We start from the raw sequence: 22,307 nt of genomic DNA, 5'->3' as shown, positions 1-22,307 counted from the left end.
GTCATAAAATTATGCAAGCCTATTTTTAATCCAGTCACAGCAAATGAATTAAAGGCTAGCATGAAGTGGTACTACTTAATAATTGCTGCTAGTTTACTGGTTTCTCTCTTCCTATATTACAGTCAGAAAAGGAAAAAAATCTATTAATTTTACCTTCTAAAACCCCTACGACACTTCCACATGACCATCTAACCTTTTTTATAAAAGGTTATTTTCCTTTCTGCAATTTCTCATCCACATACATCTTCTCATGATCAGGTGAGAACAGATTAATGTAAACTGCATTACATTTCAATTTATCCTAATGGAGTAGCATCAAGTGAAGCCAGGACTGTTACTGATTGACACTATTTGCTGGTAAGCCTGCCTAGCTACAATTTCATGCGAGCAGCATACTTTGTTAAAACGTTGATGATGCACATAAAGAAGCAATCAAAGTGACCACAGCATCTAGTGAGAGGGAAAGAGGAAAGGAACAGGACAGGGGAGGAAAAGAAGAAAGAAAAGCTGCATAACAGGTGAAGAAATACAACCATCCATCTAGGAATAGGACTGTTGGTATGTTTGCTATTCCTGCTGATCAAACAGGAGAAAGCTGCTTATAAACCTGATGGTGAGCCTACGGGCTTAACTGTACTGGGACTTTCAGTAACCAGAAAGCACTGGGAAAGGAGTGCATACTATGTATAAACTGGGATATTTAGATACTACACAGGGTAATTTTAGATTATGTTGCTGGGCCTGCCTTTGCAGCTTGCGTTTCTCTTGACATCAGGACCTGCAAGAGCCATACCAGAAACTGAAGGTGGCTACAAGGTCTGTCTAGACCCCTAAGCCCAGGTGGTGATGGTTCACAGTGTGTTTCTGTGCCTCCTTATAGTGGACATTTCCTTCTAACTTTTAACAAGTGGTGGCAAGGGAGCTGGGGATCTGCATCAGTAACAGCTGTTCTCAGAGCATACTAGACAGAAGCAAGAGCCAGCAGTGCCACACATTTCTGAAGAAAATTACTTCAGTGTACACCATTAGAAACTGCCAACTACGATAACACGGAATGATTTTAGAAGCAATAAATTAGGATTAGGACCATTTACAAAAATATTTTGATACTGTGGACATAGTTTACTTTATTCAAACAGCTTGCTTGAGACTGAGGGGACCAGGAAGGAATTGTAAGGAGCCTAAAATGTTTTCTAAGCCAATGAGTGTAGTCTCTGATGTGAAAAAGGAGTAATGGATTATGTCAACTGCCCACTCATCAGCAATCGCACTCCTAACACTCATCTGGGCTGTGAAAATAGGTTTTAGATTACTTGCAAAATAATACCCATTAGAGTGACCCATAGCAACAGTGGGTACAACAAATGACTGCTGGATTTATTGTAAGGAAGGGAAATATGGGAGGGCAAGAATGCGGTGACAGGCCCTGTTTGTGCAGCATGTCCTTCTGATCATATCATGTAGGCTATGCTGTCCTCTCATTCTGCTCAGAGAAACATCTCCTTCTCTTTCCCCATTTTATATTGCACTTTGATTTGCTTAGAGAGTACAGTTTTGCAGCTCTAACCCCCTTCTGCAGAACTGAGTTTACTCTTTTTGAAGCTTCAAAAATGTTTGTTACAGAGTAGCATCAGTTATAACTGCACTGTGCTTTGGTCTTCTAATTTTTTACCTTCTTTTACTGCCTGCATTATCTACTTGGTGACATTTACAAATCTGTTATCATGAGAATGATATTAAAACAAATTTTAATAAGCAGTAGAGAACCCAAAGGAATGAGTATACTTCTGGGTACAGCACACACCTCTGCCAGTGTGAACCGTGGACAGTAGCTAAACTAGCAAAATGGGACCAGCTGGATGATGAGGTAGTGCTTGAATTACTTGGTAATCAAAGAATCAATTTGTTCTGGAATCGTGGAAAATAAAAAATTAATTAAAAAAAGAAAAAAGAGCTCTCTTACATAAAATAATAATAAAAAATAAAAGGAACCACAATTTTGTTCAGTGATATCAGAACAGGAACAGATCCAGATATTGCTTCTCATGAAAGACCCAACCTTTTTGTTTTTCCAAAGCACAGACAGCAGGATGCACAGGTCTATTGGAACCTTCTGTGTTCATTAAATCAAAATAATATTGCTACAACTGAACTCACGTGAAGAAAAATAACTTTTGTAGTTTTAATATTTTTTTCATTATATGTAAAAGAACAATTTTTAGATAACAAGGACTGTCCCAAAATTAATCTAACTTCTTAAAAACTTTGAAACCCAGCCCTCATTCTCATCCTCCATTTAAATTCATTCAACATTTAAACCTCTCTTGAACTGGTGGCACCATTCAGTTGTCTTGCAAGTGGACTGAGCAACTGAAAATCAAAACCAATCCAAATCAAAACAATCCCAGAAACATGGGAAGTATTCCACCAGCTGCCTTAACACAAGTTTTATAGCACTTTCTACGCACTTCACCAAAAATGCCACTTTTATGCCACCAGTAAAACACCAATGTTGCTACCCAGGTCATAAATTAGCTATTTCATAGTAATTCTTTCCTATCAGTAATTTCAATTAATCTAAGGCACTTGAACGCTAGAACTCATCCCAGCCTTTTAAATTATAAGACCCCCTTTCAGGCTTTGAATAAAAGCGATTAACAAATAATTAGTGTGTTGGGAAAAGAAAAAAAGTAAGAAAGAAATTGTGCATCGATGAATGAGAGTTCACATGCTTTTTGATTCCATTAATATATGGAATTATAAATGGAATCCAAATGGATCTGACTTGCAGAGCAGAGCTATAGTAATTTTTAACTTTAGTATGATTTCATTTTTGCTGAAGAAGTTAAAGCCAATAATGAAAGAGACATTGACGTATCACTGATACATAGTCATCTAAACAGACCCAGCCCACCTATACACATAGCATCTAATAAAAACCAGGTGGCTAAAATTAAACACACTGAAATTCTAAGGCAACAGCTGTAAGAGGAGAGCATTAAGGACTGGTCTTCACTGTAACATTCATCTTTGTTCTGAGAGTCTGTGGGGTTTGGTCCTGACTCTTTTTCCTGTTTTCCGTTTGAAGCCTTAGAAATTCTGGGGGACTCCTCACCGCTTTCTGAATTTTCAAAGAGAGGTGGCAGCTGCAACCCCTGCATCTTCAGAATGGGGGATGGAAGAGGGAGAAGCTGCCCAAATCCCAGCAGTCCAGCTACTTAGCCAAACAAGCCACCATGAGACTTGTCTGCACCAGTTCTTCTTTAAATACAGAGTTCATTGAAAGGTCTTTGTCCAGTTATTCAAAGCCAACGTGAACTTTGTGCTTACCCAAGAGATAACTTCACCTTCTGTAATCACAGTCCATGAGAAGCATTTAAGACGGTCTGACAGTAAGGACAGTCCATCAGTTGTCTAGAAAACAATTTTCTTGGGAACTAGACCTTGATAAGGAACTCACTGGCCTCAAAAGCCCCAGAACTAATAATTTATTTGAACTGTTACATTTTTTCCTGAATCTGTGCTCGATTTTAGTATGTTCTCCACACATATATCAATATTGCCTCAATAATGCACTCAAAAAAACCCAACCAAACTATCCCAAACCCTTTCTTTTTCCCCTGAGGCCATGTTTTGGGGTGGATTTTCATCTTTCTATAAGAAAAAGATGCTGACATTATTCTTTCATATATGTGATCTGTTATGCTCCAAGGTACTTCCATAAAAAGGGGCCAAACAGAAACAAAGTATCCGTCCTCTTTTTTTACCAAAGCACTTAGGAGTTGCAGTCATTCATCCATGCAGTCACTCTACATGCTGGATGTACAGATTTGTAATAATTACAGAAAGGAAGCTCCATGTGGTGCAAGTTACTCACTATATCTTACACTACACAGAAAGGTCTCTTTAGAAAATTACATAACAAAATGTTTAGCTTTTTTGTGTTCACCATAACTTATCACTGCATAGTTTGCATTTGACACAATGTATGTCAAAAAAAAAAGAAAAAGACAGCTAAGCAAATATTTTCCTTTTTCATAGCCACTGACTAAAGACAGTGTCTGTATGTTTCCTCTTAATACATTTGTTTCAGTCTTGTCAGACTGAACCAAATCTTCTATTTTTTTAACCTTTCACAACAGTTTCCTAGCAATACATTCATTAGGAACACATAGGACTGTTGAAGGTGGCTGGGTTATGTTTTCTGCCACAGAACCTTGATGTTCCCTGGGTGGAAGGAAATAGCTTGGGCACAGTTCAGTCACGACAGATCTGAAGTGAAGGCAAGTTGCTTACAGAGACATTATAGGAAAGGGAAGTAGTGAATTTAATGCATGTGGCTCTGTATAAAGCATCGTCCTAAGAAACATCATCCTTCCCTCAGAGGAAGCACATTCCTAGTATTAAGAGTTATGTATTTAATTTGATGTGAAGAGCAAAAAAAAGTACTGCTCACATATATTTTGCTCCATGTTAGCACTGACAGCTGCCTTTGGCTTAATTAATTTTCTTCAGGCTAAAGTTGTACGCATTATACATATTAATTGGGCAAGCTTTGGGAAATCTTTCTAAACATTATAGATAAATGCTTCACTTATACTACTATATAAACATTCAAATATGCAGCTGCTAAAAGTCTCCTTTGCTACTACAAAAAAAGAAAACAACCAAGACCCAAAATTCCCACAAAATATTTTTTTCTTCTCCTACTGCAGCTTTGTATGTAATGCTCCAGCGTTCAACCTACTCACAGCATCAGACTACCTTTTACAGACAACTCTAACAGCCATGCTCTTTCTGTCACAGAGGAGTTGATCACACAGCAGCAAAAACAACAGAAAGCAACAGATCTGGACAACAAGCAACAACTGAGCAAAAATCAGTCCCTCCTGGTCTGACAGAGTTATGGCACCTCCTTGATGACAGCAGCTGTCAGGCACAGAAATCTAATGGCTTCATGATTAAAACAGCACTGAGGGGCTAACATCATGAATATAATGACCTATCTTCTCAGCTGCTGTATCAGCAGAAGAAAAGCTTCTGCTTCTCGCCATCAGAATGGGTGGGCATCCAGAATGTAAACCTAATATCCTTCTGTTAGCTAGAAATTATCTTATATAGGGAAAATTCACTACCAGTTCTAATCACGTGAACAGCACTGCACAAAACAGCCAGGAGACTGCATCCTTCTCCTTTCCTGTTTGTTTCATTTGCTGGGAGATTTCTTTTGTTTGTAACCTTTTTCTTTCACAAATCACAACTGAAACTAATCAAAGTATACAAGGCTGAAAATACTGCAATATTGCAAAGATTTATATATCTGTATTATCAACCAAATAACCTGAATCTGTCCTGAGATACATGCACGGATTTAGCTTCCATGTAGTTTGACGTTTGTTGTTCACTTTGTAAAGGACACAGTGTATTCTTAACATTTAGCCCATAGAAAGGATCCTGTGCAGATGAAACAGAGCTATTGTTAAAAATCATTAACTGTATTTTAAGTTATGTAGAGATGAACTTCCTAAATTTCAAGCAAATCACAATTGTAAAACCAGGAAAAAAAATCACCTGGAGAAACAGACACAAAATATCATAAGTTTATTCTAAAAAACAGAATTGAAACTTTGTTTCCAAAACTTACAGAACAACACAATTCTGCTTAGAACTAGTGAGAATTAGTATAACAATCAACGCATGCTAATGCTGCTGCAGGTAAGGCTGGGTCAGGATTGCTGTTCTTAAACACAGAATTTGCTTTAATGCAAATGGTCTACCTTAGTAGATACTGTGAACTGAACTGCAGGAAAAAATGGACTTGAGAAAAAGGCATGCAGGGTCACTCTGATTCAGATTCAGGAAAGTATTTAAAGTGGAGACTAGGTTAGTACCTTCAGTGTAGCTGTATATTCATGCTAGATGAAAAGACCTCACAGAACAGCTTGAGGTGTCAAAACTGATTTTGGAGAAATCCAAGTGTGGAGGTCAGGTTAGCCAGATACAGGCAGAAACTTCCCATGGCTTCAGGATACATCTAGGACATTTCTCATTCAGCACTACTGCTGTTTTTCTGTTACAGAACTATGTTAAGAAGAAACAGTCTTTATGTATAGCTGGATCTGGTTTTGTTTCATTTTTTTCCCCAATGTGTGAGCAATATTTGAATTCCTATGACATTTAAAAGCTGCTAATTATCTCAAACTAATACTCCAGTGTATTCTCATCAGCCCAGTGAGCTGACACTTCAGGCCATTACAGCCTACAGCGATGGAGAAAGCTCTGGCACTGAATAGAACACGCAGCTTAAGTAGCAGGTAGAGGAATTAAAAACTGCGAGAATGACCACCACAGGCAGCTCCTGAGGTCTTCTGGTACACTACAGACAGGATAGAAAGATATCCTAGTACAAACTGCACACTGTTGCACAGGAAGTTTAACATTACTAGGCTGCAGTTTTTAACCCAGTTTCAGTCACAGGTAAGAACTAAAGGATCAAGTCACTAAGTACAGAGTTATAATACATTAAATTGAATGTCTGATTTTGTTCTGTCCTTTGACATACAAGCTTGCCTTTGGAGAAACTGTTAAGTACTCTACAGCAACATTACAGATTGTGTGTTTAAAGATGGCAGAAACAGTGGAGCAATAAAGAGTACATGCTGCAGTTAATAAAACCCTTTAGCTTTTCTACAGAAGGTACTGGAAGAACAAATAATTTTATTAGGAACTACAGGAGATAAGAAATGTAAGACATGACTTATAAAGAGCGATTACTCTGATAACTGGTAGCTTACCTGGCCTGTGAGGAATTGTTTTGTGTAGTTAACTTATCTGTATTTTAGTTATTTCATCAACTGGTCAATTATTTATACACCCTTCACATCAAACAAGGTACATATTCTCTTCCTTTACTGAGTTTGTTACTGAATTTAAATTTCATAGGTATCCTAGCTATGTTTTCTTCTTTTGTCTAAAACAACAGTATAATTCCCTTTTCCAGAAGATCATTATCTTCCAAGCCAAAAACCCCAATGTGTCCTCAAAGGTGCATGTATCAGGAATTGCATTCACAGAACTTCCTGGTATCCCTGAACAAGTATGAGCATGATAAGATAACAGCTCAATGAAGATTATGAGTGACTTATTACTGTTTCTTAATTTGATCAGTACGTCTGTATTCAGCACACTGTTTACTTAAAATAAATGTACTCCCATGAAAATACTAGTCTAGTTGTAATATTAAAAATATTTTAGCTTATCTTACTTTTTTCTTTGCAAGTGGATGAGCGAGTCACCCTACCTGGATTTTCTTTCACTTGCCCCTTCACTCTGCCACATGCAAAGAAAAGAAAAAGGAAGCTAAGTTTTCATTTAGAGAAAAGAATTATTGTGCAAAGCTAAGACACTCATCTGAGCAAACATACGGTTGTAGTACTTATCTGACATAGCCTTAAAAATTACTCCTGCCAGAATTACCAAAGGAAGACATATTCCCATCTTTTATGAGCTTCATCTCCCTAACTAAGGGTAAGTGCAGAAGTAACATTCAGGAAATTCAGATTTGAAATGAAAAGTTGATTCAAAAATATAAAACAAGCCAAGTATCACTCAATTAGAAAAACTAAAATAAAAAATCAAATCAAATGTGTATATAAAGTACTAAAAAATAAAACCAGAAACAGAGAAGAAAAGAAAACAAACAACTACTTTGAAAGGAAAATCTTGTGTGAAGTACCTCTCCAGGAACACATCAAAGGAGGATCTACCATTCAAATTTTATCTGTTACTTAATTTACTGAAAAGAGCTCAGGCAACATACCACTGTTCACACATTGGGGTTTTTTTACGATGTGTTGCTCTGACGGCAGACAGATACAGGATACAAGAGTTTAGGATCTCTCCCTTTTCACCCACCCACAGAAAGCATATATCCTGTCAGCCTCTACTACCTCACAAAATATCCAAAACTTGATCAATCAGATGATCTGGTTCAGAACCACATCCATTCTGGTAGCTGCTATGCCATAGTTGTTTCTCACTCAAGCTACAAAGCCTTCAGCTGTGAGTCATAAAAAGGAAAAACAGATTCCACAGGTCCTACAGAAACCCACACCAGCAACTGAGCAGACAGAATATTGAGTTATTGAAGTCCAGAAAATAACAATACCATTCAAGAATGTCAATTAATGCCATAATTGGTGTTTTTCCATAGAAAACTGAGAACTTGACCATTAAAGGCCATTAAAATATTGTACAGCAGGGTAGTTGTTCTTTTGAACAGGGATGTAGTACTTTGTGTCGTGACCTGAATTCTACTTCAGGTATCTTGCTTACCCAAATCTTCCCCGTAAAAATTAGACACTCATTCCTTTAACATTCTGTCAAGAATATTTTTCCAGATGTCAAAACTTTTGAGTGAGATATTTAATATTTCACTTTTTTTTTGTACCATAAAATATCTGTGGTGCAGATACACTATGCAGAAGGAAAAACTGGGGGATCCCAAATCTTTCAATCATTAAATCCTTCTCTAGCACTGCAAAACAAAGTCATAAACCAATACTTTAAAAGCTACATTTTAAAAAGATATTGTCATACAGGCGTCATTTTTGCGAAACTCAAACAACACTTTTGTTCCAACCCCCACACCTCTCTTCAGATTTTTTAAGTTAAAGGAAAAGTAACTTACTTGCAAATGTCATCTTCTGGGTCCTCAAGCCCAAATCTTTCATCAAAAGTAAGCTGTATCCATACATTTTCATCTACTGCTACTAATCTCCATACTAGTACAGTATTACGTGGGTATGTGTGAGGAAACTTGGGGCTGTGAATACTTCCATTAGTAGTCACAGTAATTATCTTCTCATGCTGAGGATCCTGCACCCCTATAGTAAAGACAGAAAACAGATGTATCAATACTCATTTCTTCTTTTCCTAAAGTGTTTGTATAGGACGCACAGATAAGGACAGTTTTGTTTTGCTTTTCTTCACCTTGCAAGAAATTTCTGCTTGGAAAATCTGTATAGCAACAATAACCCAAAAGCGGTATTTGCTGGCCAAATGTTATTCAGACCCAAGCCTCAAATGCTGTTCAGAAAGCCGAACAGAAGTTCAACTGGAGATAAAAGCAATGTGACTGTAAACACCGGAATCCTCACAGAAGCCCAGCAGCCCAAGGGACTACGTCATGCAGATTCAGTTATTACTGAAGACTGCACAGAAATCACATGAGGATACAGGGAGAGGTCTGCTCTCACCTACCACAAACAGGATGGTCCAAATTTGCCTCTTGTTAATGGAGACTGCCCCACTTATTGAGTCTGGTGATAAGGATTTTGATGACTGCCTCCTTCCTGAAGGCTGTGTCATAACGATGTTATCCCAGTACAGGAAAAGAAACTGGGACATGCTTGGGAAACTTGGAAAGTCACCAAGTATAAGAAATTAGTTGTTTACTGAGAAGCTTCAACCAAGGGCATTCTTCAAATTTCTTCACAGCATTGTTAGGCTAAACACATGTAAAATTAAATTAATGTTTTACAAGGTGGCAGCAAATGAATCCAGAAGAAATAAGCCAACAACATTTGATTTTTAAAGCACACAGTAACACTTGAAACCCCTGAAAAGGTATTCAGGCATAACTTCAGCTATTATACCTGAAGTCTTTCTTTGTAGACTTATGAAGTCTATATAAGCCTTTCAAAACTCTTCAGGTTATGAATTCATAACTATGAGGAGTTACAAAAAAGAAAAGACTCCTCTGGTAAGAGCTATGCCTTTCAGAGCCCCAATCACTCTCTTCCTTGAGCAACTCAAGGAACCTCATTCTCAAGCACCCAATATTCACGCTCAGCAGCCGGAATCAGCTTATATTGGGTATTTAGCTTCAAAAAAACAGGCACTGACCTAATCTGGATACACTTTAACATTGTGACATACGATGATGAGATCTCTAGACTGTAAAATTTAATTCCATAAGCACATCAAATGAATAAAAGCCTCTTTATGCTACAGCACATTACTTTTATTATCTTTGGCTTTTTCTAAAAACCTGCACAGTGTCAGTTTGACATTTCAGTCAGTAGAACACAGGAATTCTCAATTTCCTATTAATAACTTTAGTAACAAAACAAGTTTGTAGTTTTGTACTGGGCAGTTATTAATACTTTGTTTTCACAGAATCATAGAATGGTTTGGGCTGGAAGGAATCTTAAAGATCATCCAGTTCCAACCTCCCTGTCATGGGCAGGGGTCAGCTCCCTACATCAGGTTGTTCAAAGCCCTGTCCAACCTGGCCTTGAACACTTCAGGGATGGGGCATCTGCAACTTGTCTGGGCAACCTGTTGCAATGTCTCGCCACCCTTGCAGTAAAAGACTTCTTCCTAGTATCTAATCTAAATCTAGCCTTTTAGTTTAAAACCATTCTCCCTTGCCCTATCACAACATGCCCTTGTAAAAAGTCCCTCACCAGGCTTCTTGTAGGCCCTGTTTTCAGGTATTCATAGCCTTTTTCAGTTAGATACTTAATCTTATTTTTGTGATTGTTTTATACCTAGCATTATGATGGACATTCATCTAAAGCTATATATGCCCCATTCTACAATGAAAATATACACTGCAATTGTACCTTATTATAGCTACATGTAAAGGCTGACAGCTAAATGAATGTAGTGCAAGAAAAGAGGGCCACAGAAACAGCATTGCTATTTTAAAAGAATTAATCTATACTTAAATATAATTTAAAGTCTGACATATTTTTGCCTTCTACTCTTTTGGATTTGTGCCTTCTACTTGTGGCATGAAAATGGTAAATTTTCTTTTAAACAGAACTGCTGCTTATATAAAACTGATGGAGTGTGGTCTTGCCAGTATCCACACACTGCTGCAGAGGCCTGACTGCATTGTGTACAAGTAAGAGAGGACAGCATGCAGTAATAAGAAAAGAAGCACACATGCCAAAAGGCACAAAACCAGGATTCTTAATTTAGACGCTTCATTGGGTTTTTGTTAGCTGAGTCACAAGCATTTTTCTATAATGTATAGTATGTCAACTGAGAGCTGCGTGCTAAACACAGGAGCCAACAATAATAGAAATGACTTTCCCAGAGATTAGTACACCAGAATGTTATTTCCAAAGTATGCGAAGGTCCACCATTTCAGACAAACATATCGAAGCGTGGTGTCTGACCACACTATATTCAGTGGCTCATTTTCTCTTTAAAAGTACACACAGGATTATAAATCATGTTATGTTTCACAACATATTAAGAAAGTATTTTCTTTGTATCATCAGGACAATGGTAACAACAGCACTGCAAGTAAGGACTGTAAATAGTCCAGGCATACCAAATGAGAAGTCAAAAAAAAAAAGGGGCCAGGGAAAGAGGAAGCATGTGGCAAATTAGTGAACAGAAGTTGTGGCATCTCCAGCACCTTCAGCTCCTCTATTTGTAAAGAAAAAATATCTATTTACTTTAGCACATAACAGTGTTCCACGAACATATCGAATTCCCACACATATCACTTGCTCCATTTCAAATATTTGCTCTTGCACAGTGGAATTTCTTCTCTTATAAAAGAATTATTTTGTATGACTACAAAGCAAAGTAATTGCCATCACTGGATAATGAAGCTTGTTATTTCTCTTCAGATAAGCCACAATATTCCTTTTAACTGTTCAACATCAATTGTACCACTGTACCCCAAAAAGCTAGCTTTTTCCTGCAGAGTTCATGCATGTTCTGAAATTTTCTCTTGAGTAAACTGTGTGAAGAGCACAGCAACCCGAAAGCAGCTGAGACCACAGTCTCTATCCTTTGTCATTCACTTTGCAATTCCTGGCTTTATTTTAGGGGTAAATCAGTCCAAGTTACACTGAAAAGGGAGCAACAAGTTCAGCCAGATTTACAGCTGTCAGCTGTGTAACTCCAAAGCTATATGCACTGCTGCTGTGATCTGTCTGCCTTTCTACTAACAACCGTCCTCCCCAACCTCCCTCCAAAAAAAACCAACAAAACAGAAGAAAAAAAAAAAAGAAGATCATTACTGCACAAACAGCATTGAACAACCCTGAAGAATCAGTTTCGGCAAGGACTGAGGCAGGCAAGGCACCATATCAGCCAGGGGATAACAAAACCACACAAGGGAAATGGGGACAGACCAGGACCAAACAATGTATTTGAATGTTTATTTAAAAGCTTCAACAGAAGATGGGCAACTGAGGTCATCTGCAGGATGAAGGCCTGGAAACAGGGCACACTAGATGGGGAAAATCCTTAGGCTGACCCAGGGATGCGACACGGTCATGTTTATTAGGAAGGACAGGACAAGCCTAACATAGCCTGAAGTTGAAGAATGAGTCGCCACAGAATCGTCTTTGATGTAGTACAAGATGCTATCACCAGATTTATATATCTATCAATGTAGAAAGTCTGCCCCTGAAAACTGCAAGATTCCAGGCATTCTGAAAGCACAGCAGTGCCTAACCCTTCCACCAACATGGTAACACAGATGAAAAACCACGGTATCACCAAACAGATCAGCAGATGCCACTGTAAACTGAAATTAAACCCACCGACTAGGCAAGCTCATTCCTGCCTACTTCAAAGTAGGTCTCCTTCCCCATGGGCACAACACATTTCGCAAAGATCAGCACTGACACTTATTAAATATAGCAAATACCTCTTTCTTAGTACACCTACATAATCACTACATTTTAGTGAGGGTCATGGGTAAAACTCAGGCAAATCACATATGGTTCAGGATACAAAGAGCTGCAGAAGAAGAGAGGAACACCACAGGTGGAGCCACGGCCTCAGCATTGATTCACTTAAAAAGGCTGATTTACGTTAAGAGGTTGCATAGCACTGGTAAACTTGATTTTTAAAACTTTTTGCTAAACCTACACCAATTTTACAACAGGACAAGATGAGAACACTGCTAATCATGCACTGTTAACGTATTATTTGGTTCATTTCATTCAATAGCTCTTAATCACCTTTTAGGCCTTCAGAAACTACATTAGCTCATGTGTGGATACCACTGGTTTAAAACAAATATTCAAACATAAGAAAAGTTTCAACTCTAAATATTTACCAATTAATATTAGAGCTTTTCAAGCTATACAGTAATGCTGATGCATGTGCACATCCTCTGCTTTAGAACTCAGGAACAAAAGGTGACAGCAACTAGTTGTTCATTACCACAGAACTTCAGAGGGACACAGGGTTTTTTAGTTAATCAAAAAGATTTCCTGACAACATTCCCATATAATTTTTACAACACCCCACGTATGTACAGAAGAATTTCATTGCAGAAGAAATGACTTGAAATGTGACATAACATGCCATTTCTTCCTCTTTCACCAACTTTCAAGAAGCGGTAAGCTTACTTTTGACAGGCATACAGGGGTATGTCTTTCCGTCCTCTGTCACCAGTTCAGTTGCCTCTGGGCAATTCTTTGCTATGTAACAGTCAAAATGAAATTTAACTCTTACTGGTACAAAGGAAAAGTCAGGAAATCGCCTGTTATTGGCAGAAAATTGAAAACAAATAGCTCTGTTCAGTGCTGTTTGTATATAAAATGGGGATCACGGCAAAGCCACTTAAAATCAAACAAATGCTGCTTTGAAGAAACCTCTGGAGGCTTGCAGTCCCAGCTCATGCTTGGGTTACAATTCCTGCTCGCACCACAGCTGGTCACTGCTTGAGGCTTGGCATTTTTTAGCCAATACTCAGCCCCTCTCATGAATGGAAACTCCACAATGCCTTGGGATAACCTGCTCTAATGCTGTACTATCCCCCAAGTTAACATGTTCTTCCTAGCATCCAATTTGAATCCCTCAAGCTGCAATTTCTAGCCATGGGTCTGGAGGTTTGCTTTTACACTCTGTGCCTCTACCATGAAGAATTTAACTTGGTCACTCCCACAAACTACTCTTCAGGCAATTGGGGGTCTGCTATCAGACTGCCCCAGAGCCTTCACTTCCCCAGATAAAGCAAGCCCAGCCTCCTCACCCTCCACTCACTGCCTGCCACCAGTAAGATGCTGAGCCTTCAAAAGACTGGCCATCGAGCCAATTTTCAACTTACCTAACAAGTAGTTTGTTCTTCCCAACCATTGTGCTTCAAGTACTGCAAGAAATGCTTTTGAAGCACTCAGGGTTTGTTTTCATCATCCACTTTTCAAGTAGTGAGAAAGGAAAACTTCATACAGGCTTACTATATCTCCTAAAATAGCTTTCCTAAGTGCTACAGTTTATGGCCTTTTTGGAGTTATATCTCTAAGACATATCTAGCCGCCTGTGGGTTTTCCATTTTACGTTGCTTCTATGCTTTGATATAGCTGCATGTCTGAAATCTTGAAATGGTTCTTTAGGTATTAGTAAAAAATAAAATATAGAGAAATGCACATACCCACTGCACACACACACAATATACACATACAACCTGTCAGCTACTGCAGAATTCAACTTCTAACTAGAAATCTTTTCTTCTGCACCAGTACTTGTTACCTAAATCAGCAAATGTAACAAGTACAGCATATAAAGTAGTATATGGATGTAAAGTAACAAAGTAGAAACCTAGAACTATTACATCTTGCTTAGATTACTCCTCCCTCTGACACACTTACCCCACACACTTTGAAAGGTACATTAAATAATTCCAGTTCACACAATTCAATATAAATGTATAGAGGATTGTCTTTTGTTTTTTTAAAACCCTACAATGTAACCTGTTATTTTTTTCTACAGTTACTATTTTGAGTTCAAACTTGTACTGTTAACTTAGGCACTGAATAGCATACAGTTTTTAACTGCTGGCTAAAGGTCTTTCTGCTGAACCTATGTAAAGAGCATTATGCAAAGGACTGTACACTGATGAAGTGAGGAGAGAAGCAAGAGCTTTCTAATTGATCTTCAGGAATGCTCGGTTTTGGCAGTTGTCCCAACAGGGAAGGACAAAGGAAGAAAAAGAAAGCGGTGGGGGGAGGTGGGGGGGGGAGAGAAAGTGGCGGTGGTGGTGGGGGGAAGACATCATTGGAGAACAGAGCGTGAACTGTAGAAACAGATTTAATAAAGTTTCCAAACAGCTGCATGACTTAATGTCTTGCAGAAGATAATCATGACTAATCATACACTAACAAACCTTCTCTGATTCCAAATAGCATCAAGAAACAAAAATGAGTTTATACTTTTACTTTACAAGTTTATACTTTATAACCTTCAAGCATTCTGCCAGCACTTTGCCTAGTCCTCTGGCTTCTGCTCAAAGAGGATGGCAATTAAACAGGAGGTTTTGTGCACGGTAAATCTTCTTGCTATAAAAGTAACCTCTATTGAGGTCTGTTTTCAGACCAAACTCTTTTGGAAGGCAGTCCTGGTCCTCAACCTCTCAATATCTTTTAAAACTTAGATAAATACTACATTTTAGCCAAGACAAAGAATTCCTTTTGCTAAATGTTAGATGAGGTAAACTTTTGGTGTTATCACATGCTCTAAGATCTAACTGTTTGAGAGTATTTTAATAGGCATTTATTCCAATGTCCACAGGTAAAGTCTTGGCTGCACTGGAATTAATATTAAAGGTCCTGTTGACTTGAATATGAAAGGAATTCCATCTATATTGAATATATAAAGCAGTTGGAATAATTATTTGATGATGCACTGATAATGATATCATCTGCTTTTTTCAGTCATGTGCTAATTATCGTGAAATAAACAGGATGATTAGTATGCTGCATATTAATAAATATACATTCCATTAATTAAAAAATAACTAAGAGCTCTGCAATACAACAATTAGCAGTTAAACTTATTATAAAAATATCCTTTTATGGATAAAATAAGTATCAAGCTGGTCCTTTTGATAACATTTTTTCATATTTTTGCTTGCCTCAGGGGTTCTTTTCCTAATAACAATATTATACTATAAGTAACCATCACCTAACATACAGGCTCTATGCAGCAGCTGCTCCCTATCTCCCTCCTCTTCCATTAAACTTCAAGCTTGACTGACCTGTGTCATCTCAGACAGAAAAGGCTTTATTTAAGGAAAAAAATCCTGGCCTCTTTCCCAATCAAAACTATTTAGATATTAAATAAATTAATTTAGAATCATGACTTGTTCTGGAGGTGCAAATGATGAGGCAAGGACATAACATTTCTAATACAGAGTGCTGTGGAAGTTTTATATGCACTAAATTACAGTTAATTCTAGTGAGAATAGAATTATTTGTAGGTGCACTGCTATACAGAAATGCCAAAGAATTGATAACTGTAAGAGCATACATATTTAAAAGATTACAGACTAGAAACTCCTTGCCAAATACAAACAGAATAAATCACTGAGAAACTAATATGATTTCACACCTGTACTTTGTTAGCAAGAAGAAAAGACATCAGGCTACCACTGATGCATGAAATTTTAATTTTTAATGCTATTGTCTGAAGATATATTTTTCAATAGAAGAATAATTCTTATTCTCTACTTTTCATTAGTAGTACATGGTTTGGATAACATCTGAGCATTTGACTCTCATCTATATGCCATTACTGTATTAGATAAAGCAGAAGAATCATTCAAAGTTCACCAGCCAGGATGAATGAGATAGAACTAAAAATACCTGTTATATGCACAGCAAAAGAACAGTTGTTTCTTTTTTATTTTCCTTCATTTTAAGTGATTTACAATTCATTTACATTTACAGTATGGTCTCTACAGCACAAAGTAGTATCTGGAACTGTGATGACCAAAAAAGCCATAACAAAATATGTAATTACTCAAAGTATTGTGGGTTTTATTCCTAAGAGTGGAAGGATGTGGGGGAAAAGAACAGAAAGAGGGAAAGGAGAAAAAAGAAGAAAAGGAAAAAAACACCATTCTGAGTGAATCACTCCCCTTGTCTTTTCAAGGGCTGGCAGACAGTAAACAGCTCCATGATCAACAGTATCAAGAGCAGACAACATATTATTGATGTTTTCTGTATCCTATTTCCTCTTCCCCTGCAGAAGGGAGAAGTGTTTTACATACCCTGCACTCACAAAATTATGTGAACAGATACTGAAAAGCTGAAACTAAGCCTAACAGTATACAGCAACGGATGTATTTTCCAGGTGTATCTTGTAGAAGACCAGAACAGCAGGAGGTTCAGTCTCATTTAAAAAATGAACAGGTAAAATGAGTAACCCACAGGGATAATGAAGCTCAGAAAGGGACAGGCTTTTGAAAGCTACTTATCCAAGTTTTAACAAACACATGATTAAAGTGGTCTGGGACAAAAAGAATTGCAAGTCTCCTTGGAAAAGTACAACTTACTATACATGAAAAAAGTTGTCAGTAGAAAAGGCCTGCTGTAAGATTTAACGGTGAGAGAGACCAGGAAGCAAGAACAAACATTAAACCAGGAAAAGGGTTCCCCAGCTGGAGATATTTATACCTGCTAGGAGAGAGCAAAGTTATCTCCTTTATAAAGACCAAAAAAAAAAATCTTATGTGTTTGGGTGGGAAAAAGTGATTATTTTCAAACATGTAATCTTTCCAGTTCTTCTCCTACTCAAATAGGAGTTGTGTTGTTTGGGGATTTTTTTCCTACAGGAAACTTGATTTAGCAAAGCTTTGAAGAAACTTAATGAAATTCTTAGAGGTAAACAAACACTAACAGAAATTACAGCTAAAAATAGTATCTGAGGCAATAACAGAAACTCAAGTAAATGTGAAAAACATCACATACAAATGCTCAAACCCAGCACTTGAAATTTGTTTTCAATTTTTTTATGGCAGCACTTACAAGCTAAATCCAAAATCAGCTTTGTTAGTACTAGAGACCACACACATGCCCACAATGCTATCAGTCAGTCTGTCTTGAAAGACTGTACATACCCACCAAGGTAGGGACAGGGAAACAGACCAGTATTACCCTGATTTTCCAGACTATGCATAGCACAGAGCAATTACAAGTGCAAGAAGGTAACTTTAACAAAACCATGAAATTAACCTGGATTGCCTTTCACCTCACTTAAAAGCATTAGTCTCAATGCCATCTCTTAAATCCTGCTTGTATCTCATTTTTTAATACTAGCTATGACTCCCTGATTTTAAATACATGCAATTCATGTCCTTTAGAGGAAAAAAAATCTTTAAAAGCTGACCCATTTGAAAATTCCACTTCTTGAGCTTAAGTCAGACTCTGCTGAAAAGCAAGGCTTAATTCTATTACACCCCTTTTCTTTATGGTTCCTTCAGTTTATCTTATGCAGCACTTGTTAAGAGCAGATACTAGTAAACATTTGGGAAAAAGATTATGGTCCATGTGGTATTCAGTCTGAATAAATAGACTCTATGGATACGGTATGTATTAAACAGCTACAACTCATTTTAGATATTATTCACAATGAAAAATATAACCTTGACCTGATCACATTTCCAGAGGCAGGAAAGCAAAAACAAACCAACACTACCTTTAGAAACACCGGTCCTGAAATGGCTTGGTTTGCTTTTCCATTGTTTTGCTATTTGTGTGGATTTTATTTTTTTTTAATTCTTCACAAAGTAGAGAACTATTCAAATATTTAAGATGACCACCAGTCATATTTTCAGTTCTGAAAAGAAAGGGTTTTTCAAGACAATTTTGAAAAGCATTACTGCTTAGCTACATGAAAATATAACTCTGGTTAACATTTTTAGACAGAAAATTATAGTGATGTATTTATGTTAAGAGAAGGCATAAAAGAAAACCAAAGGTTTAAGGGGTTTGTACACTACAATTGATGTGTGACTACACACAGGTAGGGCTAGTTTTAACTACTGAGCAAACAACTGTAACAATGAACTCAACGTGGCATTCAGTTCACTGTAGCACATTACTACAGTTTGTGCCAGACTCTGGTACAGAAATAACATTGCAACTGGAAACTCTAAAAGGCAGCTTAAAGGTGCCTCAGGCTTGCATTACGTACACAGAAAACGCACCTCCAGCATATCCTTATGTAAAAAAGGCAAGAGGAACAAAGTACTAGAAAGAAATTATTTGGCACCTGTTTTATGTATTTTCTGGACTACACTATACTTCCGAATTCAGAGACAAAAAAAACATTATATTTTTAATATCCATTAGAGCAAAAAGATTTTAGCTGGTGTTAGCCTTCTAAAACAAAGCTTCTGGACAAATAAAATGCCTTCATCTCATTAAAATTTGATTGCTAGAAGATGATTTGGCAGAAGGTGGTCATGCAATATCAATACTGATCTGCAGAAATGAATACAATGCAACTGTTATTGAACTGGAAGAACTTCAAGCAGGCAGAACTAAGTACACAATCAAACTTGAAACACTCATTTCTAGTGAGTTTACATGGAAGATTAAATCATGCAAGACTTTAGAAAAGTACTTTTCCAGAAAAGGATTTGCATGTCTAGAAGCAATTCAGAAAGGAAGCACAAGTCCATCTACAAAAGACATTCTATCTTTCTGCAAGGAGAAAACAAATAGGTTTTGTATAGTTTAAAAATGTCATATGGAGGAATAATAATTCTCTCAACTCCTTCTGCTAACCTGCATCTCTGATCCTGTTGGGTTATTAAACTCAGTAGTACATGAATACAAGGATATTTTTACAGACACCAAAATGAGAAGCAATCAATATTTAGACTAACTGATGGATGAGAATTTTCTTAGGATAGGAGATTTCTAGCTTCAGTGAGAGAACTCTTGCTATTCTAACTTCAGCTAATTAAAATAATGTCGTTTTCAGTTAACAGCAAGTGGTACAAGCCTACCTAATCTTCAGCCCTATTCACATCAAAGACTTCAAGGAAGTCAGATGAACAATCTCCTCATGTATGTACACAATTTATCCTTTCTCTACCCTGCCCTATTTTTCCTAAAATGGACCATAAAGGCATAGTAAGCAGCAAGAGACCTATGTCCCATAGCATGTGCAATACAGTAGTACATAATGGGTTCAAACTTAAACAGGGGAAGTTCAGATTAGATATAAGGAAGAAGTTCTTTACTGTGAGGGTGGTGATGCACTGGAACGGGTTGCCCAAAGAAGCTGCAAATACTTCATCCCTGGCAGTGTTTAGGGCCAGATTGGATGGATTCTTAGATGACATCGTTTAGTGCAAGGTGTCCCTGCCCATGGCAGGGGGGCTGGAACTAGATGATCTTAAGGTCCTTTCCAACCCTAACTATTCTGTGATTCTATTTTAAGTAAAACTGCTCTCAGAAGACCCTTTTACTAATCTCTTATAGCAGGTGTCCTTGAGTAGGACTAATAGCAGGGCCCTGGGAACCATCACAGTCACAAATTATCCCATTTTCCATTATGAAGCTCAAGCCTTTATCACTAGATCTTCTGACATTTTATTTGGCCTACCTTTAATATCAAAATCTTCTTCTAGAATTATGTTTAACCCAAAATGAAGAAGCCTTACCTGGGCTCATCTGAAAAAAGCTCCACAGGTGTAAAATAAAAAGTGAGATTTGAAATTCTCAAGTCACTCCACTATCCCTAGTTTCAGGTAAGCTTCCCATTAGCCAACTCTTTTAAAACTACCCAGTTTAAAACTGTTTGTGCTGTTCCAAGGGTTTTGCAATCCTGTACAGCGATATATTATTTTGACATAATTTGCTCAATCACAGCACTGCATCAAAAGCTACAGTCAGTTTGAAATCCAACATGCCAGGTAGGCTGCTTTCCACAACAGTGTCATACTCAGTGGTATTCAGGATCATGTGTAAGTAACAGATCAGTGTTCAGCCAGATCTGTCACTTTATGGGTTTTTTAAACTTTAACCCTTGTCACACCATCCATGAGATTCTTGAGCATTGCTCAAATTCTGTGGAAAACACACATGGGCATATGTGATAGTTGGGAGAAATTAATGGTTAAACTGCATTTCACACAATTCCCCTGAACTTCTGGAGAACAAGTAAACAGCACAAAATGAAATAAGACCCTCAATGGCACAACTTGATGACTGCCCAAGGGGACATTAATTGAGACAACAAGGTTTAAGATTCAGTGGCAGAACAAATAGTGATATACCTCAATAGTGCTCTCTTGTCCCATATGGATATTGAAAGCCCATCTGCCCATCAATAAATACAAGCTGTTTCACTGATAATTTATCCTAGGTCAGCTGTAAGCTCGGTCAGGATGTCTGATGAAAAACATGTCCCAGTCTTTTCACACGTTTCAGGTGTTTTGGATCACTGTTATGGCTGAGTCTGTATCTTCACTTGAAGTCCGTGTGGTGGAAGGTAGAACTAATAATTTCACGGGCACAGAAGTGCACTTGTTAACTGCAGTTTGGACAAGTTGAATTCAAAGTTCACTTCCTATTGCCTGAGTCTCAAGATAAGGAAGAAATCAAAACTCAGGACTCTACTAAAACAAGTGAAACAAAAAGGATTTCAGCCTAGTTACATTTGGAATCACTACAGAATTACTTGAGTGTTAATCTCCATGCTGCAATCGTAAAAGAGAATTATATCCTTTCAAATAGAAGAAAACCATAGCAATTTCAGTAAGTTGAAATTGTGCCTTGTATTAAGGCACAGCATTTTTCCATGGTATAGCAGCAGCTTACTATACAGCAGAGAACAGCTTTTATAAGTAACTACCTCTTGATGAACATTTCATTTATAATTTTATGCCTAAGAATTCCAATGTATTCCAACACAAGGCATTTATCAACCGTTTCAACACTAATAGGTGAAGCTGGTAATTTAATTGCAAACCAAACAAGATAGGAACATCAAGCCCTCCAGCTTATGCTGTCATATAAATTAGAAGGAACAAAACAATTAATATATGAATAATCTAATCCAGTGGCACAATTAATGGTGTGTTTGGATCGCTTGGTGATAAATGGTGTAATAGTTAAACGTGCCTATCTGAAGCACATGATGGCTGAAGAAGAAAGTAAATATTTCTCATATCTAATCAGTTCCACTCTGCAGAATTTCAGCAATACCAGTGATGATCCATAATTATGTTTATGTAGTCCACCATAGCACTGTGTATAGAATTCTATATACACAGAATATTTAAGATGAAACTGAAACTTGTTAATTCAGTGCTTATTAGGATTTCTAGCCAAGTGGTCTTAATTCCAGGCACCTTAGCTGAAGCCTATTTTATGAAAATCTTGCACTATTAGAAAAAAAAAAAAAAAGCCCAAAGTGCTACAGAGGCTGTTTGAAACTGAAAGGTTGAAGTTAAGATTATAATATGCCACAGGTAAAGTATTATCAGCACATCAAAGCCCCATCAATGTAAAGAAATACAAAGTGCTGGA

At 37.4% G+C, this 22,307-nt stretch overlaps 1 protein-coding gene across 1 annotated transcript in view; it reads right to left on the bottom strand.

Moving 5' to 3' along the window:
- PDGFC (platelet derived growth factor C) overlaps positions 1 to 22,307 on the bottom strand; it is a 132,815-nt gene that overhangs the window by 50,139 nt on the left and 60,369 nt on the right. Inside the window, exon 2 of the mRNA XM_061373589.1 lies at positions 8,690 to 8,885. Within this exon, the coding sequence (XP_061229573.1) occupies positions 8,690 to 8,885 (196 nt within the window). The remainder of the gene's footprint in view (positions 1 to 8,689; positions 8,886 to 22,307) is intronic.

This window comes from Neopsephotus bourkii, unplaced genomic scaffold, assembly GCF_033783945.1.
Source record: "Neopsephotus bourkii isolate Nb327-2 ecotype Australia unplaced genomic scaffold, CSIRO-AGI_Nbou_v1 NB_168, whole genome shotgun sequence".
Lineage (NCBI taxonomy): Eukaryota > Metazoa > Chordata > Aves > Psittaciformes > Psittacidae > Neopsephotus > Neopsephotus bourkii.
This window is presented reverse-complemented; position numbering and strand designations above follow the sequence as displayed.